The sequence below is a fragment of the Manacus candei genome, unplaced genomic scaffold, assembly GCF_025592945.1.
Source record: "Manacus candei isolate 608988 ecotype Guabito, Panama unplaced genomic scaffold, ASM2559294v1 h1tg000015l, whole genome shotgun sequence".
Classification (NCBI taxonomy): domain Eukaryota; kingdom Metazoa; phylum Chordata; class Aves; order Passeriformes; family Pipridae; genus Manacus; species Manacus candei.
This window is the reverse complement of record NW_026138063.1, coordinates 7,405,723-7,428,606: the sequence shown is the minus strand read 5'-3', so window position 1 is coordinate 7,428,606 and position 22,884 is coordinate 7,405,723. Positions and strand designations below refer to the sequence as shown.

Sequence of the window (22,884 nt, the reverse complement as noted above, 5' to 3'; positions counted from 1 at the left end):
GTTAGCCAGCAGCTGTAAGAGTGAGACATCCACCAGTGAAGAGCAGCAGTGGAGTGCCAGGTGACAGTATGAAGTGTAGGGATGGTGTTTACCTGGCTTAGTTTAACAAAGATGCAAAACCAGACAGAAACGTGAAAGCATCTGAACCTCACGTAAACTTTTGCCCTGTTCATATTTTTCCTGATATATTTTTCTGAACATTTTCCCTGAGTTACAGGTAAGTTACCCGAGGTGCATTTGCTGTCTGCATAAATGCATGGGAGAGCAGGCTCTTCCTCAGGGCAGACTGAACTTTTCCCCTCCTTATGTGTGGCTTCTGAAAGAGTATAAAATATTCAGCATGGGAACTTTTAGCAATGCGGTCCTCACACCTAGATTTCTATGACAAATTCAAACACTTGTACAGTGGTTTTTTGCAGAGTGCAAAACGTCTGAAGGAAGACTGCAAGTTTTCTGTGAAACTGAAGTAGAAAGGTACCACAGCTGCTCTCAGTGGATGGAAATACCTACTTCATGAAAGCTTTTACACCTCCTCGTGAGGTTGTTTAGAAATTTAGACTAAAATCACAAATACCAGTCTTTTAGGAAGCAAGTGTGCCCGGCAATATCCTCTGGTAAAACACTGCAAGGGAACCCATAGTCTCCCATCAGTATCTACCTCCATCATTCTGACCCTCAGTTACTCCTCTGCATCACATGAAATACCCACTGCCTAAACACAAAATCTTTACAGTAGTGAGAAAACCCCCAAAATGTTTTGCTCTCCCTCTGCTGCTGGAATATTCACAGACATTACCATCCTACAGCAATTCTTTTAGGATACACAGAAGATAAAAGTTGGTTTGACATGATGAAATCTAAGCACAGGTCACAGAAGGAAAGCTTAAAATGCATCACTCACTGCAGGGTGCCAAGGTACAAATTCAGCTGACATTCCATGTTCCACTTAGATATGAACTAGACTGAGTCTTTCTCTTCCAGAATGACAAGAGCTGGTGACTTAGATCACTTAGGGCTGCTGTCTGCAGTTTGTCTCATTTTGAGAGAGAAATGTGGTTTATCAATAGCTTTGAAAATCTGGGTGAAGCAACTTCATCTCAAGAGCAGCTCCTGGTTATGATAAAGACACAAGCAAGCTGGTTTGATAAATTACTTTATTGTTTGGAGGTAAGGTGAAACGTTTCAAATAGAGGCCACATATTTACCCACAAGGTCTTTTAGGATATAAAAATGTAGCAGTACTGTTTACTTTATGTTTATTCTTTTTAGATCAGTTAAATGCTATTTGGTTTTCCACAGCTTTTGAGATAAGGAGCAAAACTTCACTGTGTCCCAGAACAGACCACCACACAGTTGTAAATGAAAGTTAGCTTAACAGCAATGTTGAGCTGCATCTTCACAGCCAGTTCCTACTGAACAAAAAATAATCATCCCCATTGCTGTGACCCTGAGAGCACCTTCCCCATGCAAACACAGGCACTTACTGACCCTGCTGCGAGTCCCCAAGGGATCCAGACCTTGGGCTGCCCCTCGGAGTTACAGCTCCCTGCAGCAATGTCAAGCCACACCCTGATGGCTTCTATTCCTGTTCTCCCAAGTACTGGAGAGGCAATTTTTTTATCTCAATTTCCCTGGCTCGAACAAGTTTTGCTTCTCACCTACATCACAAAGGCATTAAATACATTCTTAGAAAGCAGGTGGAAAGCAGTGATTGCTGACTGAAATGAAACTGCTCCTTAACAAAAAAATAGCAAACCAGTGCTTAATATAACATTCACTCAATGGAATGTAACACTTCTGTGAGACAGTAAAAGCTTACAACCAACTACGTCACTGAATACAAACTTTCAACTTTTAAAACAACAGACTAACTTTCTCTGCAAGTACTCACAAAGCTCCTCAAATACAAAAGACCAAATTTTATTTCTTTAAGAGAGCAATAAGAGCAATTTAAGGCCAAAGTACCAGCAAGGAAGACTAATATGTGTAAGTAGACAAGAAATATTTAATAAATAAGCACAGGCATTTGCAAGGTTATGCCTCTATCTATTAGCTAACCTGTAAAGCTGTTCCCAGGAAAAGATACTAGAGAAAATAGACATTTATACAAAATTATAAAATGCTTGTTACGTGAATTATTGCTTTACAAGGGATGTAAACATCCTTTTTCTATTATAGTACCAATTAGGTCTCTCAAAATTTCTAAGGTTTGTTAAAATGGAACTTGAATTATGCAAAAAACCCATTATAAACTTTCTACAAAAAAGAGTCCATCCCATTCCTGAGTATGCTAAAGCTATAAAACAGAAGGAGCACCGAGCAGGCAGCAGTTTTCACAGTAAGAGGTCTTAAGGACATTTTCTTTCTACACACTGTTTCCCTCCTTCTTCATATTCTTGTTTAGAAATCCACATCTGTTGAAAAGTACCCTATTAAAAAAAAAAAAAGGAAACAAACCCAACGCACAATTAAAAAAAATAATAAGAAAACAAATCAAGATTAACTGAAACATGATTAGCTTTTCCTAGGCAGGAAAACAAGCAAGTCCTTACATTGAGGTAGCAGAAAGTCCTTACATTGAGGTAATATGACTTGACCTGCTTAACTGTCTTCTCCTTGATTTTTATTTTGCAGGGATTAAACTCAACACAGGAAGTCTAGTACCAAATACTGATTTCAATCTCCCTTTTCCATGCTGATAAATTAATCCCCACAAACCATTTCAGCACTCAGTAACTGGTAGAATTAAGTTCAAGAATATGATGCAGAAACATGTTTGCTACTTTCATGGCCTACTAGACACATGTAAAGGCTGCATTTCAAGCCTGCACCTTTCCATTAAAAATGGGACAATGTGGCAAGGCATGTTTTCACTGGAGATGCTCCTATCTGTTTTTTAAATAGATCCTCCTCACCTCACCATGAGGATGGCCAAGGAGACTGTGATTGCTGCCTTAGCACAAACCCTGCAACATGCACTCATGGGGAATTAGATTTTTGGGTGACAGTTCTGCTTAGCATGGAAACACAGTAACACAGGTGTACTAACCAAAGAAGCCAAAATGGAGCCACCAATCCACGAGCTGAACCTCCGCTCCACAGTCGTGTTGTTCGCGATCAACTTCAGGCGCATGCTCTGAGCAGGAAAGGGGGCAAAACAGAATCATCACACAAATTGTAGGCTGGCGATCTTCAGGGACAAGAAGCACGAGAACTTGGGGTATATACCAAAATGCAGGTGGAAAAGGTCCATTTTATTACATTTGCAATACTGCTCATCCACCCTCTGTTTAGAATCCAAGAACAGCTGCAGGGGGACAGGACACGTTGTGGCTTTTACCTTGTCTCCCAGCAGGGAGCAGAAGCAAATGCTTAAGGCAAGGAACAGGGCAGGTGGAGAGCAATAACATCACAGTATATACTGTCCTCTCCAACACTGCACTGGGACTAAATGTCTTATGCTGCTGGACTTAATTGGTCTAATTTTTTTTTGAGCCATTTATTCTTTTTGCTTTCAAAATGCCTTGTAGCAGTAAAATCTTTCAAATTCAAGGGGCTCCTCCTCAGCAGTGTCAGTTTTTCCTAACATTCATCATTTCAGAGTTGTTACAAGCAGGACATTTTTCCTTGAATATATAAAAATTCAAGAAATACCATAAGCTATATGTGCTTTCAAGAACACAGGTGTAAGGTGTTAATGCTTTGACATTAAGTTATTAAAAAATATATGTAAGTATGTTAAATCACCAGGTTTTTGTCTGGGAGTAAGTTGAGTTGTCTGTAGAATTGAGGAAAAACAATTCTTACAACAAAGTGACAAGATCTCAGGCAGAATGACTGAATGTGCCTCAAGTTAGTCAGCAACATTTCAGAGCAGTAAAATACTGAATATTGGAATTTATTTTGTATAAAAACCTTTCAAGACTTCTTTCTTTTCTTTAGAGAAGGAGATTTCTTACCCTGCAGAAATCTGTTCAGCTGTTTGGTTCCTAACAAAGTCAAGGCTATCATACATGCTTGTGTATTTATGTGGCAGAAAAGCAAAATGGTAAGTACTCAGTGCAGGAATTGAAAGAGTTGCTTTACCGGTGGAGTTTTCTGAGACAGCTCTCTGTTCAATCTGTCTGTGAAACTCTGTATTAGAGTGTTTCCTCCTGCTACAATGACACTGCCATAGAGGCCCTAAAAAGAGAAAAAACAACATTAACAGCATTAACTCTGAAAACAGCTGCTACTCAGCATAGAAAGGGATGGAACACAAGTACATATAGTCAACAGCAACATCACCTGATGCCAACAGTACTACCTCTCCCAATTCAATTAATTATTTAATCACTTAAAAATATTTCAAATAGCTTAATATTAAACTAATGAAGGGAGAAGCCACATGATTATCTAATGATAATGATCATTCTAATGATAACCATCATAATGAAACACAATATATACATGATAATCATCATAATGATTATCATCATTCTAAATGCTTTCACAGAACAATTTCTACTGTGGAGAACCCTAAACCTACAGATCTCCCCTGTATCTGAAGCGTTGGTTTTCTTACAGCTGAATGCAACCACAAAAAAAAAAAACCCCACAGCCCTGCAGCAGTTTTCTATCTCACTAATGCTGCAGGTGGTGAACACACACCATGGCCCAGCTTATAGAGCCTGCCTGACGTGCTGGTTAAGAGGAAAAATTTTTGGAACAACCCCCATACAGTCTGTATCAAACTTGAATATTTTCAAATTGACACCTGAGAAAGGTAAAGCGTAAGTTTTTAAAAAGAAAGTTTTCCTTTAAAACTTCTTCTCTTCCTCCTACTCTCTATAAATTCCATATACTTTCTAAACATAAACTAATTACATCTGCCATGCCTAAAAATCTGAAGGTAACAGTCAAAGTTATGAACATAAAATGCTCATCTGAAGCCAGTCCAGGGCACATTATGCAGTGCCAGCCACAAAATCTGCACATTAGACATTTAAATATAGATAGAAACACTAAGTAAAAGAAAAAATCCTGATTTAGCATTTTGTAAGAAAAAACAGTAATGGTGCATATGCCAATATAAAAATATGTGATACCTACAGAATTATTCTGATGTATTTATCATTATCCTAGTAAATCCACATTTCTTCATCAACAATGTTCTAGTCCCAAAAATACAAATCAGCACAGAAATATCTATGCCTTAAAATACTGCCAGGCTGACTAACGCTCACCGGCCTGATGTCGATATCACACATTCCAACGCTTGTTGTGACAACGTGGCTCACACCCAACATCGTGTTACCAGACAAACCCTGCAAGGAGAATTAGGAATCCACACATCATCTCTTCAGAAGAGCAAGGCATAGAAAAGCCCTGATGAGCTGGAGTTACAAGTATCACTAGAGAGGGAGCCAAGCATTTTTTTAGGGAAGGAAAAAAAACCACTGCTATTTGCCCATTCAGCTTATCACCACCCCTTGGAACATTTCATCCCTCACTTGCCCAGTCCTAACAAGACAGAGAAATCCCACCCCCAAGAGAACCCCACGGTGCAAATACACACATCCATACCATGAAATTAAGAACACCATACAAAAGGAAGACAAGTGAGAACCTAGCAATGCAAAGCCTTCCAATTACACCTATCACTGTGGTTTTACCTTTACATTGGAAGGGTCAAACAATCCCTCGGGAATTTTCAGACGCTCCGCACCGAAGTCACAGTTGTAGCCATTGGGGAACTCATAATGAACTGTTGGCATCTGTGCTGCCACCCTGGAGCACAGTGAGAAGGCAACACATTAAAGTGCTCTGTGAACAGGCTGTCAGGTTATCTAAGCAGTGTTACAAACTAAATTTCCAATGGGAATATTGTGATTGATAAGACTTACAGTTTCAATAATAATGATCTCATCTTGGAATATTAAATAAAAAGCTATCACCTGGATGTATGTTGTATCCTTACTTTTATAAATAAACAGTTCTTGGATAAATTTTCTTCCACAACAAAACCAGCCAACAGCAATGGCTGAGCACCCCATGCACAAATGGTAACTAAATTCACAAGAAGGAAAAAAGTAACATACTGTTCATCATAGGTTGAATCTGATACTTGGAGGACAGAAGCTTGGAAGTCCTGAATGACACACTATGGAATTAAGAATAATACGGTTATAAGAATTTCAGTATTCAATTTTATGGAATTTACAGAATTGATACTTTTTAAAGATTTTTCTAGTCCTTCAGCAGAAAATCCTGATATACTTGCAAACAAAACTTATTTATGTTTATTTATTTTGTTTATTTATTTAGGGGAGCTGAGAACAGGAGGAATGATCTACTTACATTGCACATGTAGTTGTGCCAAGACCTGGTGACCTGGGGTAACTTCTCTTTTCTCTTCCAATTTGCAGGGGACCCCTCACGAACTGCCTCCTGGGATTGTAGGATAAATGATCATCAGTTAAACATTTAAGTCTCTCCCCAAGAAAACACTTAGTAAATAAAGCTACTTTCCCACCTTTGAAGCAATCATATAGGGAGGAATTATCTCTATGTTCATTTCCTGAAACAATTCCCGGCACTGCATAGTAATAAAGTCTCCTGCAAGTGGTGATTTTACAATACCTAGAGAACAAAAAGGGGATTCAAAATAAATTAAAAAAAAAAAACTAAACAACACAAAACCCCCACTAACCCAGAAAGTACTAAAATCATTAATAAAATCCCACAACTATTTGTCAGTGAACACCAGGGTTTTTTTCCCTGCTTAAGGGGATACACAGATTTTAAAAACAACAAAGCTACAAGCTGAAATCAAGCTAATTCAACCTTGATACTGCAAATGCTGTTACCCATGAAAGTTTTTACCTTGCTGAAGCACATATCCATCATGCACTGGAATAGCAGTGGTGTGTGTTGCTCCACTATCCAAAATGAGACCTGTAGATCTCCCATTAGCAAAGCTAGCCAAAATGATTAAGGAAAACATTGTAATTTTCACTTCAGAAAAAAATGTCGCCATACAGTTAGAACATAACTAGGAATGAGGACCCCAATGTGTTACTCCTTGGCTCTGCAAAAGGATTTGTCATTTTCCAGTGTGTACCATCTTTCTGTGAAGTGCACAACCTTATAGAGAAAGCAGCATTTACCTTCCATCTGTGAATTAACTTAAGCTTCAGATGTACAAAGGTGAGATTTCACATTAACACTATGCAGAAAGCTCTAAGTACATCCAGCTCATTTAGACTCTGAAGCTGAAAATACATTATTAGTTTAAAACAATTACAAATATTCTTCTTAAGGCTATGGGAACTTCAAGCTCTAATTACTGTATTTAGTAGTGTGGACAACACCATTTCAGGTCTGTAATATTCTTATCCATGGTATACAATGGAAAATAAAATAATAATAATAAAAAAAAAAGACTTGGCCTCCAAAGAAAACAGTCAGACTGGGAGAACTTCAAAAATGAGCTCTAATGCTTTAAAGTTCAGAAACGGAATTTGTTTACTTCCTCCCTAGATGTTTATGGAAAAATCAATCTGAAAGAAGTCAGACATGCTGTTATACCCAGAATTGCCTAGAATAGGTTTGCCATAATTTCCTGGGGGGAGGAAAAAAAAACCCATGCAGTGAAACATTTCGAAGGATACGCTGTTAGAACGGCAGTTTTACACAGGAAAAAAGCAGGGATGTTGTAGTGCTCAAACATCAACTCCGTCAGTTTTTCACGCTTTGCTCTAGTATTCCACTAAAAAATAATAAATCCAAACCACAAATAAGTGGCCAAAAAGAAGATGTGTTTGCACAGTAACAGGTTGCTAACACATTAAAAGAACGGCAGACACGGTTTCAAATCAGATCAAAAGATAGATTTCTAGCAGTTTACTTCTTTATAACCTTTTTTATTCCAATTATACTACAAGAAATTAATGCTTATCTATCACACGAAAGTGATACACACCTTTCCTGTTACAACAGAGATTTCTTTATACTTCTACAGCTCTTCCAGTATCAGTCTCTGAAAGAACTCTCTAAAACAAGTACCATGCCCATTCCCAAGGGGAAAGCTACATGAAGTAACTTGCCCAGTGGGAAGAAAAATAAATCCAGATTTTCCAGTTTCCAAGGTATCTTTCTACAGTTCTACTGTCGGTGATTAAGCCAGGATACAGCTCAAATATTCAACACATTACCGAAAACGTTTTTCCCAAGCCAATACAGTAAGATCAGGTCTGTAAGGAGAATGTTAAGGGGAACCTCTACTCAGACACCCACTGAGCCACCAAACATGAAACAGCCATTGCAAATTCATCTACACTCCACAAGCTGCAATTCAACACAAGGGAATAACGAAAAAGAAAATCCTTTTCATAAGATTTTATTAAAGAAAGGTATAACTTGTGTATGGCATTTCTACCTTTTCTACTCTGATTTCAAGATCTGCCCTTTAAATGCTGAGCATTATTAAATGACAGAAACCTTGTCCACTGATTTTCCCAGAAATCTGCATTCACCCACTTCAGTTGCCTTACAAGATCACTTACAGAAACAAAGACAGAAAAATTAAAACTTCTCCATTATAAATGCTATTCTGTGTCATGTAATAGTAGTTTGTAAGGCTGAATGAAGCAGATTTTCAACAGCATTTTATTATGTGTAACTTATATATAACACGTCCAAACATCTTTTTCCTTTTATTCTAGGCAGTAAATTTTTTTTTTAGATTTTTGACTTCTTTTCAATAAGTAAGAAACAATAGCATATTGCAAATACTTTCTAATACAACTCATATAAACCTTTTCAAATTGGTTTGGTTTTTTTCCAGAATCTGGCAAAGTATTTTAAAATTGTCATTTCTATAGCTAGGATTTAAAACTTGTCACCTAAAAGCCAATGTCAGACTTATCCAAGACTAATGTTTGTAGAGTCATCAAAAAAGACTTATCAAAATGCAAAGCTCCTTTTACTCACTGGTGCTTCAGACATAAGGACAGGATGCAAACTTGCTTCAGATTTAATGTGCATCTTGTAAGTGTGATCCAGTATTGCCTGGAAACTATCCCAGTCTTCAACTGTAACAAGATTGAGGCAACCAGATTAGTTACATCCAAGTTTTGGTTTATTTCATAAGTACATAGAGGTTTTCCATTTTTTTTTTTTTTTTGCACAGAGCTCTTTAGTCAAAAGCTATCTCACCAGACATAAACCTCTTTTAACAGCTCTGCATAATCCTCTTCCTTTGCAACTACCAAGACTTCAAGAATTATGGTGAAAGTCCACTAACAGTGAAAACCAACCATATTCCATGCAATTTGTAAATCAGGTATCTGTTCTTACAGCTTGTTGACATGAAAGCTATGACCTTCTGCAGCCTGGCAATGCTATTTTAAAATCAGGTAGAAAAAGACAGAGCACCATACTCATTCCATTTTTTAAAGGTGAAATGGCCTCCATATTCTCCCTCGGGACTCTCAGGGCATTGGTGTCTATGTAGTAAGTTGGGCCCCCTTGTTTGCCTTTGTCACCATCTATCTCCATCAGAGTGCTGCCATTGTCTCTTTCCAGCACTACGCCAATGGCTGTTGGAAAATCAACCTGTAAGGCAAAAGGCAAGCAGTACAAGAGGATTCATAATGTTTTGGATGTTGGTTTTTTTCCTCATAAATTCAGAGGTTTCCTTATACAACCCAGTTATAACAAAACCCAGTGTATTCTGAAAAGCTGGAACTCACAAACAAGACCCAAGGCATAAATTCATATTGTATTTCCATCGAGGCACACAGACTCTCACCTTTGGACAGTCCTCGCCTGCATAGCCTGCTCTGACAGTGTACGAGCCAATGTCAAACACCAGAGCCCCAACTTCATCTGAAAAGATTGTTAATAAATGGTGAATGGTTATTGCACTCTTCTGCAACCCTGACCTTTCCCTGCCCACTGCCTGCTTTGCTTGCAAAAGTAGAAAAGCCAAGGGATCGAGGCAAGGAGAAACTTCTCCGCTCAGAACTCCAGTTACCAGAGAGCTACCGGAGGGCTGCAGACAGGCTTTGACTGCAACCCCTTCCTCTCGTGTGAGTAAAAGGGGAATTTTAACAGACGAGGGCGAACGTGGTTGCATCTAAACAGATCACAAGAAAAAGCTTTCAAAAAGTTCTAACTTAGCGGCCACTCGAAGCCGGGCGAGCCCGGAGCTCCCGGGGGGATCGGGATGAGGAAGGTGGGACTGGAAGCAGCGACCGTCCGAGTGGAGGGGCCACAGCACGAAGCGCCCTCATCCCTGCGGGCCCCGATCCCCGCTGAGCTCTGAGCTTCCTAAGGCAAAAACCTGTCTGAAACCATCCCCCGGACCCCAGAGCCCACGGGGGGACCCGCACCCGGGTCCCGAAGCACCGAGACCCTCCCCGGCCCCCGGTATCGCCGATCCTGCCCCAGGCCGCGGCCCGGGCGGTCCCGGGGGAGGGGCACCTCGGCCCAGGAGGACCCAAACAAGGCCCCCGCTGCCGGCTCCCCCTCACGGGTGGGACGCGGAGGGGCCGCGAGGGCTCCGGGCCGGGCTCAGGGAGGCGGGAAGCGCCCGCGGGAGCCGCACGCGCCGCCTCGCGGGGCGGGGGAGGGGAGGGCGGCGCCGGACTCACCTCCCCCGTACACGCCGCCGCTCATGGCTGCCGCTGGGCTGGGCCCGGCCCCGCCGTTCGCCGCGCCCGCACCGCGCCGCCCGGCCGGCCCCGCTACGCGCCCGCCCCGATGTCCGCGGGCCCCGCGCTCCCCGCCCGCTCCTCTCGCCGCCGACCCGGCAACAAAAGCGCCCCGGCCGCGCTCCCGCCTGCGGCCCGGCCCGACCCGCAGAGCCGCCGACCGCCCGCCAATGGCAGCCCCGCGCGGGCACAGCGGGCCAATCGCCGCCCGATGGAGGCGGGGCTGTTCCCAAGGAGAGCCAATCCGGAGGCGGGATGGGGAGGGCGGGCAGGGGAGCTGGGAGAGGCGGGCGGGGAGGGAGGGGCTGCGGGGAGAGATGGGTGAGGTGGGGACGGTGGAGGGGGATCACGGAGTCTTAGAATAGATGAGGGTGGAAGGGAATACAGTGGGTCACCTGGCCCAAACCTCCATGCTCAGGCACGGTCGTCCCAGAGCACGTGGCACAAGATTGCGTCTAGGCGGTTCTGGGATATCTCCCAGAGTGAGGGAGACTCCACACCCTCGCTGGGTAACCTGCTCCAGCGCGCAGTTACTGCACGGTAACGAAGCTCTTCCTTATGTTCAGGTGGAACTTCCTGTGCATCAGTTTCTGCCCTTTGCGTCTTGTCTTATTGCTGGGCACCACCGAGCAGAGCCTCGGGGATAAGCCACCACCACAGCCGAGACGAGAGGACATAGTCCCAAGCTGCCCCAGGGGACGTTTAAGTTGAACAGTAGAAAGATTTTCATCATAGAAAGAGTGATTAGACATTGGAATGGGCTATCCAGGAAGGTGGTGGAGTCACTGCTTCTGGAGGTGTTTGAGGAAACACGGGATGTGGCTCTTAGTGCCATGGTCTGCTTGTCGTGGTGTTGGGTCGTAGGTTGGACTCGATATCAGAGGACTTTTCCAACCGAATTGATTCTGTGATTTTGTGATTCCCCCGCTGCTGTCACTGATGTGTTGGGCTCTTGCACTGAGAATGAAATGTGTATGAAGTACATCTTGATACCCGCACGTTGTGTTGTTCCTTTCTCGTTTGGGGCACAGCCCTCGATCCCTGAGGCTGCTGTGCCTGCAGGGCTGGGCGGTTCAGATCTGCCAGCTCAGCTGCCAGTTTCTCAGCTGAACTTGTAATTAGGCTTTCACATCGCCTTGTTTGATGTCGGCGTGCTCAGCCAAACCTGGTGTTCAGCCAGAACAGCCAGAGAAGGGAAACCGTAAAGATGCAGGAATTCAAGAAAACGAAAGAGACCTCAGACAAAACCAGCAGTTAGCATTAGAGAAGACTAAAATTCTAGCTGGAGGGGAATTGGCTTAAAGGGAAAGTGTTCCTGGTATGCACCTTCTTCAATTCTTATATGAAATGAGTGGTTTTTTGGAGGGGCTGGGGAGCTGAGTGTTCTTTTAAAGTTCACATAAGATTTCTTATTTCTTATTATTAATATCTTAATAAGGATCTCCAAGTGACTAGATTTAGTCAGCATAATAGAATATTTTATTTATTACCCTTATGTTTGCCTATAAAATGCTACATAGCATAATGGGTGATCTTAATAGCAATTAATTATTGGACTGTAAATAACAAAAAAAGTGTTTCTTAAATTTTCGTCAGAAGACAAAAATTAATGGTGTGAGCTCGCTTTGTCTTATTTTGATAGGGAGTTCAGAACTTCCTACAAAGCTTTGTTTTTTGTCTAAGTTGTGACTTAAATTTCAGTTTTATCTCCTTATTTACACTGAGTTTAATCAGGGAGGTAAGAAGAGAGACAAAATTGACATTTCGTGTACCCAGTAGTTTTATGCAGGAAATTTGTAATGCTGTTGAAAATAGATCTAATTATTGGAAATGTCAGCAAAATTTATGCTGGTGAAGGAGAAAATCAGCCTGGATGTGTGTGTTTGGACTGCAGCTCCCAACATGCTTCAGTTAATGCTGGGCTGGTGACCAGCAGTTCCCTTTTAAGGGGGAGGGTGTGAAAACATTGGAAAAATAGTAAAATCCAAGAGTTTCAAGGGGCAACCAGTTGTGGGGGTTTTCGAGCACAATTATGATGGTTACAAGGAGGTGATTTGATTTACTGACTCTCAAGACTGAGGGATTTAATTTGATACAGTCTGACTCTCTGGTTCTTTATTGAGCAAGCTTCATAGTTTTATCATGCAATTAAGAAATTAATTTTTTTATATAAGTTATAGTACACTACAAGTACACTATACTGATGCTAGCATTTAAATGCTGTGGTTTCATTAACTATGCATCATAAAGTCAGTGCACCTTGGTTTTGTATTATGGAATCTTTTAAAGTTAGTATGCTATCATGATTTCCAGTATGTGGCACTAATACTCAAGGTAGAGCTGTTCGAGGAAAAGGAGGAATTTATTGCAGATGGGAAAAGTGTTTCAGAAAATCTGGAATTATTGTGCCAAAGGATCTTCATTTAGCTCCTGCTTGTACTTAATTTTGTAGTAATGATTCATTGTATTCATGTATTAATTGATTCCGTGTGATAATTGACACTTTAAGCCAGATCCTGCTCACTGCACAAGAGCTGCTTGTGGCTGATCAGCAAGCCAGAAACTAACACAGCATTTGGTTGCTTTATTTTTCTTCATTATTTCTTCAAGACAGAAGAATTCCTGGTGATGCTGTCAGGAAATGTGTGCCATGGTACAGAGGATTGTGGCATGTGAGGCTTGGAGAGAGGACCCACCTTTACCATGCTGATAGGCTGATGGGGACCGATCGTGAGAACTGCAGGTAACGTGCACTGGAAATCCTGCTGGTATCTGAAAGCCTCAGGATCTGACAAGCATAAGGAAATAAAGCCAAATCCGTGAAATCCTCAAGAAGCCTGGAGGATAAGGGGAAGGAAATTTAGACTGACAACTCTCCAGGTCTTACTTTTCTCTGCCTTGCACTTTCATAGGCACCAGTGGAATGTGTGCAGGACATCAGGGCTGTTTGATAACATTTTGCAGCGACTTTGATTTGCAGCAGTGTGAATCACCCCACGAGCTTCAACGCACAAGGGAAGTAGACTCCAGGTGTCTGTTTCCAGCAGAGTCCAGCCCTGCTTAAATTTTGGATTATTTCAGTCATCCTACGCTTGCATAAGAGCAGGTGAAATCTAAAGTTTTGCCGCTGACCATAACGCACCCAGATGTTTGGGGGAGTTTTAGGTATTTCTGCTTAGTTTTCTCACAGGCAAGGATTATAAAATCAAAGTAGACAGAAACAATGAATGTACTTTATCTAAGTTCCCATATTGGTACAAATGGCTGTAATATCTCGGCAGGAGTTGCAGGTGCAGGTATAATGCAAACTGTGTGCTTTTCATGGGAATATCACATACCTCTTTACTGTATGTGATGTATATAATAACTCTAGAGCCAGATATGAACATAAATTGTCCTGAGAAATAAAGAAAAGAATAATTTTAAAAGTGAGGCATGAACCAAGGCACCAAATACTGATGCTTACTCATAAGCAAAAGTTATTTTCATCAGTAATAGTCTGGAGAAGGTAAAGTTTCCTAATTATTGCTTTGAAGTTTTTAAAACTTCACTAAGATGTAATTGTTTCAAGCAAATACTTTCACCTTTTTAGTAACATAAAGCAGTGTAGAAAGTGATGTATATGCCAAGCCAAAACTGAACAGAATGATTTTTTGTTTCTCAACAAGCTGCACTTCCCCATGGGGTGGTTGATGGCCTGTTGCTTTTGAGCAGTGCCATACAAGTGCCAGTCAGTCTCTCAGACTGCAGTGCCAGCAGACTGGCTGTGACAATGGCTTATTCATAACGTCTGTGTTCCTCCTTGATTCTTGATTGCAAAATGCATGTTAAAGGTTTTATTTTTTTTATTTTCAGATGAGGTCTTCGATGTTTATGTGAACTGAGAAAGCATCTGTAGATGAAAGAGCAAAATAATCATTAATACTCATTCAGTCAAAAACTTTGTATGACCTCTCAGCTTTCCACTTTCTTTGCTAAAATACTTGGGTATTTTGTCAATTTAAATACTTCCCTTCCTTACTGGGATGCTGTGAGTATAAATACACTGTCATTCTTCTTCTGCAGAGAAAAAGCAAGAACAGAAACTAAATGCTGAACCTCACTAAGGGGCCTCAACGTTGGCATAATGACCTCTAGGTTCTTACCTCAGGCTGAAATCCAAATGCTCAATTACGTTTCATATAAAATGTACCAAAGACAGACACCTTAAACCTGAATAACCACTGTACAGGCTGGCTGGGCTTAGCAATTGAAAACGTAGAGGAGAAGAGATGTGTCTGAAATTTCTTTGTGCAAGGCAGTTCTGGGGATATGTGTTCTGGAATCTTCTTTTGGAGCTGGTGTGTTTAACTAGTCCTTTTGTAAAGGCCCCGTGATTCAGTCTTATCTGAGGACATGATTGAAGGAAGAGGTCATGGTTCTTGCCATTAATGCACAGTCAACTTTCCACCATCAATGGATGGCCTGACTAGAGTTTGGAGATTATGCTGAGATTCCATCTGACTGGCTGGAATAGTTGTGGCTAGGATACACTGGAGAATGGGGGGAAAATATCACATAATATTAGTGCTGCTTTATAGTTCTGAACCGTAAGTGGTCACTGTGAAACCAAATTAGGGGCATCCAGACCCTTTTCTTGCTTAGATCAGGCAGAGTATGGATACACAGATACAGATTTGGTCAGCAATGCACAGCAATATTTGCCTGGAACTGGTTCTGAGGTAATAGGTCTGCTGGGCTGAGCCAGCCCTGGCCAGAACTGAAGTGTGCTTGTATTGCCCTTCTCAAATGAGTCTCTTGTGTACATATGTCTCACTTGGCTCAGATCTGGCAGAACTTACTGTTTCAGGCTTAGTGCTTGGTCTGTAGTCCCTTTGGATTCTTGCAGGGCTTATTTGCTTGGCAGCTGGGCCACCTCTGACCTGGCTCAGTACCTCTCATCTGCAGAAACAAAGCTCTTTACAGCTGGGAACCAGCTTAGCCTGATAAACAGAAGATCTTTGTGTCAGCTGAGCCCTGCCATTAATGAGGCACGTTGATCCCCTGTCTTTCCCACTGCTACAGTTGGAATCTGGGTGTAATAGCTGAGCAGGTAGCATGGAGTGCAGATCTCCTGTTTCTTGCTCAGATGCTCTGTCTTCAGCCTTGCAAGGTTACCTCAGTAGCATTTTCAAGCTGTGATGCTGTGCAGCCAAGAACCATGGCTCTGTGCAGCCACGGGGAAGGAATCCCAAAGGAAGCTGCTGCCTGACCTCCTCTGAGAAAGGAGAGCCCGAGTCCCTGTTTCTGCATGTGCAGGCTTTGTTGGGTGAAATGAAGCAGTCTGGGGAGTAGAGATCATCAGTGATCTTACAGGTGTTGTGACACATTTTGTGTCACCTTTTTGGAACACTTTTGAAATCTTGGTCTGCTTTACTGTAGAAAAGAGTTTTCACTTGACATCTGGAAATGTTTGTTATGAGGGGAGGTTTTGGTGTAACCGTGTCTGTTCTGTGCTACGTTTGTTCTCCCACCAGGAGAGGGCACAGGCAAAGCAGGGGCAGAGGCACCAGCAATCCACATAATGCAGCAGGTTTTGGAATACAAACTAGAAGAGCATTACTTCCACTGGGCTTCAAAAAACAAGTATTGTCTTGGTTTATGTACTATTGTACAAAAAAAAAAGATCGTTATAAAATTAATTATTGAACAGTAGTGAGGAAAAATAACAGTGCATTTGCTGGATGGGCATGTTTGCAAAGAGATTGTCACTTCTTTCCTGAATTCATTCAGATCATTACTATGACACGTAGGTACTTTGTCATCCCAAATGAGTATGTAGAGCAATGCAATTGCACTGCAGGAAGAAGAGTGATGTGGAAAAGGCTCTGCTTTTATTGAGGAGATATCAATTTATAGAAGAAGCTAAGGATTGCAGTGTTTTATCTGAATATTTATTCACAGAAGATGTGTAATTCTAGGGCAGTCATGCTCCAGCTGTTCAAAAGTATCAGCTGCTGAATTACAGCATCAGCACACATCTGTATTAATATGCTCCATTTTAAAGAACCATTGGGATTGTATATAAGACTTTTGCATTATTTATGTTTATAATTTGATGATTATTTGAAATTTGCTGTAACAGGTAAGTTCATGGCATTTTTCAAAACAAGTGTAAGAATTCTGATTTTTATGTTGAGAGATCTGCAATATCTTTTTCTTCCACTTCTGTAGTTATCTTAGAGTCTGATTCTTCTCTCACACCACACTGGTACAGTGTCTTTTATTTCAGTGCAGCAGAATTGTCTCCAAGAGATGCATCAGGGCTGAGACACCTTCCTTGCAAGTGAAATTGAGGGGAATGAGTGTTCCCAAGGAAAAGTTGTCATATAGTGCAGAACCTGATAAGATCTGCAGATGGCAAGTTTTCCTTGGGTCCTGATCTGTCAGCTCATGAGAGTGGGTAATCTTCATTATTCACTCCTTTATGTGAGAATTAGCTAAGGCATAGGGAATACTGACTAGGAGAGTGGTCAGGGATGTTCTTTCTTACAGGACATAAACAGCATATAACAGCACCGCTCCATGACAGCCTTGGTATTTTGTATTTATTAAGTGCTGGAGCCTTACTTGTTTTGTTTGAACGATAAACAAAAATAGAGATAGAAAACTGTCTAGCACTGTGGGATGCTTGTGGTAGGGAGAGCTAATTTAAGAAAATCTCAGGTATTTTTAAACTAGTGCTTTTAGGAAACTGGGTTTATGCTACCTGCTTGATTGCTTCCACAGATGGTAAGGTTGCAGCATAAGCTGCATTATAATAGCTGACAGCAGAAAATCCATCTAGAACGCAGACTGCGTCAGTATCTTTATCTTAGGAAGAGCTTTGATCAGAAATTTTTGGTTTTTTGAGACACACAAAGGAATCCAAACATGAAACACAACTGGAGGAAACCAGGCCTTTTAAGCTCTGTTTCTCAGAAACTACTTATTTTCAATGGCTTGTTTAGATCTACCTTAAAAAAAAGCCCAAAGCTGTAGACACAGTTTCTCTAAGTGTGCATGAGCCAGGTGCCAGCACAGAGAGAGCCAGTCCCGGGCACTCCAGACCTGTGCTGCTCTGTACAAGTTCTGGTGCCACGTGGATCCTGAGGCTGCAGCACCTGCCAGAACCATGGTTTGTTTGACTTGGTAGCTGATGGTTAATCTGAACCACCAGCTCTGAGGGTAAGTCAGCAGGGGCTGCAGGGGTCAGCAGCACATTTGACCTTGCCCTGTCTTGTCAAATGGTTGGACTTGCCATTGTCCTCTCTGGTCAGAACTATTCCAGTTTTCCTGCCCCAGGGTTCCCCAACTGTAGTGGTCATCACCTATTGGAGTATTTTGGCACATAGGGGTCAGCAGAGGCTGATCTGAGTCATCAAGGTACTAGATGACAAATGCAGGAACTGGAAAAAAGATGGAGTGAGAGTAACGAATTGCTGGGTTTGGATGCATCTGTGTTAATATGCAGACTGTGTCTATGAATTTGATTAAAATGGAGTACTAAAGCAGTGTGTTGATAGCCAGATGTTTGCATTTTCTGAATGTTAGTACTTTATATTCCTTAGTTTATCTCACTGAATTTCACTGTAATAACGTTCCCAGATAAAGCTAAATCATGGGAAAGCCAGAGAATGCTGAAAGGCTGTCATTTCTGCTCCAAAGGAATGTTGTTATCTTCCAGCATGAACACCCTTGACATCAGCTGGTCAAGCTGCAATATTCCTAATGGAGAAGCACAAGGTCACTAATAATGGGTTTGGCATCATCTGACAAGGCACATGTCTGTCCTCTAGAAGGACAGAGAAAGGAAAAAAAAAATTCATTGTGCTTGCTCAACAGTGTAATGTTCAGAATCGTATCCATAGCCTAGGAAACAAAAAACATCATTCACCCCATTGATGTTTACATGATGTGACAGTGTAAGAGCCTTTAGAGAAATAATATGTTCTGATAGGTTTAGGGGGTTTTTCTGTAACTCTGTGGCATAAAGGGCACTGGGCCTGCTAAAGCTCATTTTCTCCAGCTGAAAACCAGATTGGAGTAGATGCACCTAAAAGGAAAGACAGAATTTGAAAGGATGGAGAAGGTGTGATTGTCCTTTATGCCAGGTGACTACAAGCATGTTTAAGTGGATGAATTCTGCAACAGGATGCATTTCACAAGCATTTAAATGTTAAGCCAGAAAAATGCTGAAGACTTTTGATTCCCACTCACTTGAATGAGCTGATCCTTTTCTGGGACAAATCACTTCAAATAAAATCAGTAATAACTTATTTATTGAGTGATTCCTGTCTCCAGTCTTTTTTAACAAACTGAAGAATTTTTAATTTAATTTGCTAATGTGCTGGCAAGTTATATCAGTGTACAGAAAGGATCCTTTAAGGATTGGCAATCCCGTTTTCCATCGGGCACTGCATATGCTAGACTCAGCAGTATGACACAATGTCACAAAATGAGCATAAGTTTCTGGTTTTGTGCCTCTTCCTAAGACTCCATTAGAAATCTGGTTTCCTGACTGCAGCTCTGTACTGGTGTCTTTCCCTTCTCCCCATTTACAGACTGCATCAGTCCTCGTTGTGCTGCCCAGGACGTTCACAGATCAATCTCCCACTATGAAACACAGGCAAGTTTATAGGCCTGGATATGATATAAAATGATGAAGATTTTAAGACCATCTCTTTGCAAAAACAAGAAAGTTTTTGCATACTTAAATACTTTCTGTTCTTATATCCAACAACATTTCATGCAAAATATGTCCGTGACAGACTGCATTTGTTCTTACAAAAGCACATTTGGGAACACTGATGGTAAAGTTTTTGTTCCGTTGTGATAGTAGGTGGAAAGTTTGTAGTTGGATCTAAATTTCTGCAAAGAGTAATTGTGAAAAAATTAGGAACTTAGATTTGGGTCATCAAAGAGAAGATTTATGGAAACATAGAGCTTGCATTGGCCATACACATATTGATGAACTTTGCCTTCTGTGGTTTCTCAACACAAAATAGTGCTTATCCTCATGTCAGGAAAAAATGTGATATCAGAGGTAATGTTATACTGAGATTTCACTTTGCTCAGATAAAGATATTTGTCAATTATAACCCAGCAGAGCATTTGCTAGTATGATGCTGCCAGAGTTTAAATAATTAAAAATGAGTTGTCTTCAGCAAATGAATAAAGTACACCTAATGGAGCATTATCATTTGAATATATTTTGTGTTCATTACTTGTTTGGTCGTAAATTTCAGTCACTTGCAATGGCTCATTCAGCCTTTTTGGAAAATTGTCATGATACAAATGGAATGCCTTCTTCCTGATTGCAATGGGATGGTAGATTTTGAAAACAACAAAAATTAAACCCTTTCTTCTATAAACCTTTTCAGCAATAGCACTGAAAGCTCTTTCTAAAGGAGTTTGAGTCCTTATTCACTTTGTACAGCTGGGGAAACATTTTGTGAGAGCAAGCTGGTAGTACAGCTGAGGTAAATGACTCGGGTCTCCTGAAATCTCAGCTCACTGTCCTAGATGTGAGGACAGTCAGAGGCTGCTGCTGGTCTAATGACATTTTCTCTCAGGTAGTTGCTGATTCTGTATAGATCTGAGACTTACTGGAAGCAAGTGAAAGAACTGAGTGGAGATACTTGTCTTCCCATTATTTGGTGATGTACAACGTGTGCTGCTCTGTGCAATTACCAGTTCGAACTCTTCCTTCTGTTACCCTTAGAAAGTCATGTTTTTAACAGCATTTCCTCGGTAGAAATGTGTACACTGCACTTAATACACTGATTCTTCCTACCTTTGTACTCTGTTTGCTCTTGGAGGACCTGGATGTAATTTTTTAACTTAGGTATTGGCAAAGTTTCTTGCCTTTATTCTTGTATGAACAAGCTGGGCTTCTCAAGCCTGTCTGTCCTCTTCTTCAAAGATCTTCTTCACCTAAATTTGAATGCATCTGAATTTCAATGAGTGCTAAATTTTACTCCAAAAAATTGTAAGTAATTGAATTTAGACAGCCAGGTATAGAAATATCCTATTTGCAGCTGCAGGTTACTTCTATTTCATTTCAGATTTGAAGTGGGGCAGAGTTCAAATACATCTAATGTGTTTTCATCAATTCAACAGGAAGCTCAGTTGTCATGGTAGAGCCATTCCCATCCAACTTTTACATAATAGCTAAGTGGTTAGAGCAGCCACCTCAGTTCACTTCCTTCTTCAGTTCTTATTTCAGAGAATTGTGCCCTTTCCTTTGGGTTATTAAAATGATCTCAGTGATAATGCTTTCCAGCATGCTCTTTGAAAGCTGTTTTTTTGTGCATTTAGGAATCCAGAAATCCTGAGGTTTAGAGAAGAGCGAGTAAAAGGATGCCTGATCCTGAATTGTAATTGGTAATATGTACAAGCAGGGATGGAAGATGCTTTTTTTGGTTTCATACACAGAATTTCTTCAGTTTTACTTAATTATAGTGGTGCAGATGCTAAAGAATCACAAAGCAGTTTTCCTTTTCATCTTACGTATGATTTTTTCCATCTAATTGTGGAAGAATTAACCCCACCCAAGCTTATCTCTCTACGTGACAGACAGCTCATAGTGTGGTCAAATTCATTGTGATCGTGCTGTACAAAAATAGCAAAATGCTGTTTAATTTGTTCTCTGATGTTTGTCTAGAATCATGTCTCCTTTAGGCATAGTTATCAGTAACACTAAATACAACTGCCAATGTGTTTAATGTCATGAACACAAGAACTCGTGTAAAATTTGTACAAATGCATTGTTAGGGGAAAATGAGGGTACAAGAGATAATTTAAATAACTATAATAGTAAATAACTTTGTGTAGCAACAAAGAAAGTGAAAAGGAAATGAAAAATACATCCACTTGTCTGAATACTACTATGAGCTATTTTAATGGGAAATTTTAACAGAATTGAAAAAAAAAGAGAATAAACCCAGCATCTAAATTATCAAATAATCAAAATAATCAAACCCTAATTTGCTTCAATTAAAGACTTAGAGATGCTCCCAATGCTTTAATTAAGAAAAAAATGAGAAAGTTTCTTATTCACCTCAGCAGGCAGCTCTGCAAAATGGAAGATCCCTGTGCTCCTCTGAAGCCATTTAATGCATATATGAGCATGGATTCCCAGAACTATCTATAATGCATATAGTGCTTTCTGCTCTCAGTGGCTTTTTTTCCCACTCTCTTTACGTCATTTGCCATTTGTGAGGGTTGCCAGGGTAATGACCAATCATCCCTGGAGAGATGCCTGCTAGTAAGGACAACATAGGCTTTCTCTTTTTTGGTATTCTGCAGTATGTGTTTGAGAGCTATTCTAGCATCAGGATTGCAGAACTTTTGTTTAGTTAGTAGGGAGGGAAAGTTTACAGAGTATGAAATAACAGCTTACAACTACTGAGGTAAGTGAGGATTTTTCCTTTCTATTTTATTAACAGTCCTGTCTGGATTTATTCAAAACGTTGAGTATCATTACTTTGTTGTTGTTGTTGTTGTTATTCGCGTAGCTGACCCTGAAATTAGTAATAGCAGAGAGGTTTTACCTAATTTGAACAATGAAATCTTAGTAGTGCTGCATATACAGCAGGTCAGGATTTTATTCTCCTTGTAACTATGAATCCCACAGCCTTTCTCTCTACTGCAATCACCATATACATCCACTGTACCCAAAATATTTTCAGAAGAATTGAAAACAAGAAACCCACAGAGTGGTGTAATGCAGATTTCAGAGCATTAACCGCGGTTGCCTCTCAGGCAAATGGGAAGTTCTGAATAGTCTTCATTGTACTGTATGTATGGAATATGCCACATCAACTGGAAACTGAAAATCCAGAGTGCAGTCCTGTCCCACAGGATGTTGAAGATGTTGAACCCATGTTGTTTTTAAATTTTGACTATTGAATAGGCACTTGCAGGCTCATAGGCTCTTTGCTCACCCATGGACTGTGGGAAAATATAGCTTCCAGACTGCAGGCATTTTTTCTGGAACTGGGATCAGTAATGTAAGCTGGTACTGATAATTGCCTCTCTGAATAGGCCCAAATTTTGTTCTTTTGCATGTGAGGGGACCTAAATAATATGTAAGAGAGGAGGCAAAAAAATATCTCTTCAGAAGTTCCAAATGATCTCTGAAGTTTCTATGATGTATTTACGTGTA

The 22,884-nt window shown here is 40.8% G+C and overlaps 2 protein-coding genes across 3 annotated transcripts in view; one reads left to right on the top strand and one right to left on the bottom strand.

Moving 5' to 3' along the window:
• GNB4 (G protein subunit beta 4) overlaps window positions 1–22,884 on the top strand; it is a 151,723-nt gene that overhangs the window by 67,161 nt on the left and 61,678 nt on the right. The window contains exon 1 of one of the 2 annotated variants that reach the window (XM_051782275.1): window positions 22,039–22,129. The exons of the other annotated variant lie outside the window; for it this stretch is intronic. The gene's annotated coding sequence lies outside the window, so the exon portion shown is untranslated. Of the gene's footprint in view, window positions 1–22,038; window positions 22,130–22,884 lie in introns of those variants that run through there. 2 annotated transcript variants of the gene reach the window in all.
• ACTL6A (actin like 6A) lies at window positions 1,141–10,745 on the bottom strand. Its single transcript, XM_051782273.1, has 14 exons — window positions 10,638–10,745; window positions 9,794–9,870; window positions 9,423–9,597; window positions 8,974–9,074; window positions 7,653–7,750; window positions 6,865–6,959; window positions 6,515–6,621; window positions 6,340–6,429; window positions 6,081–6,142; window positions 5,655–5,769; window positions 5,226–5,306; window positions 4,087–4,182; window positions 3,050–3,136; window positions 1,141–2,429 (listed from the first exon to the last, which is right to left on the bottom strand). The coding sequence occupies exons 1-14, from the start codon at window positions 10,660–10,662 to the stop codon at window positions 2,349–2,351; spliced, it is 1,290 nt and encodes a 429-aa protein (XP_051638233.1). The 5' UTR covers window positions 10,663–10,745; the 3' UTR covers window positions 1,141–2,348.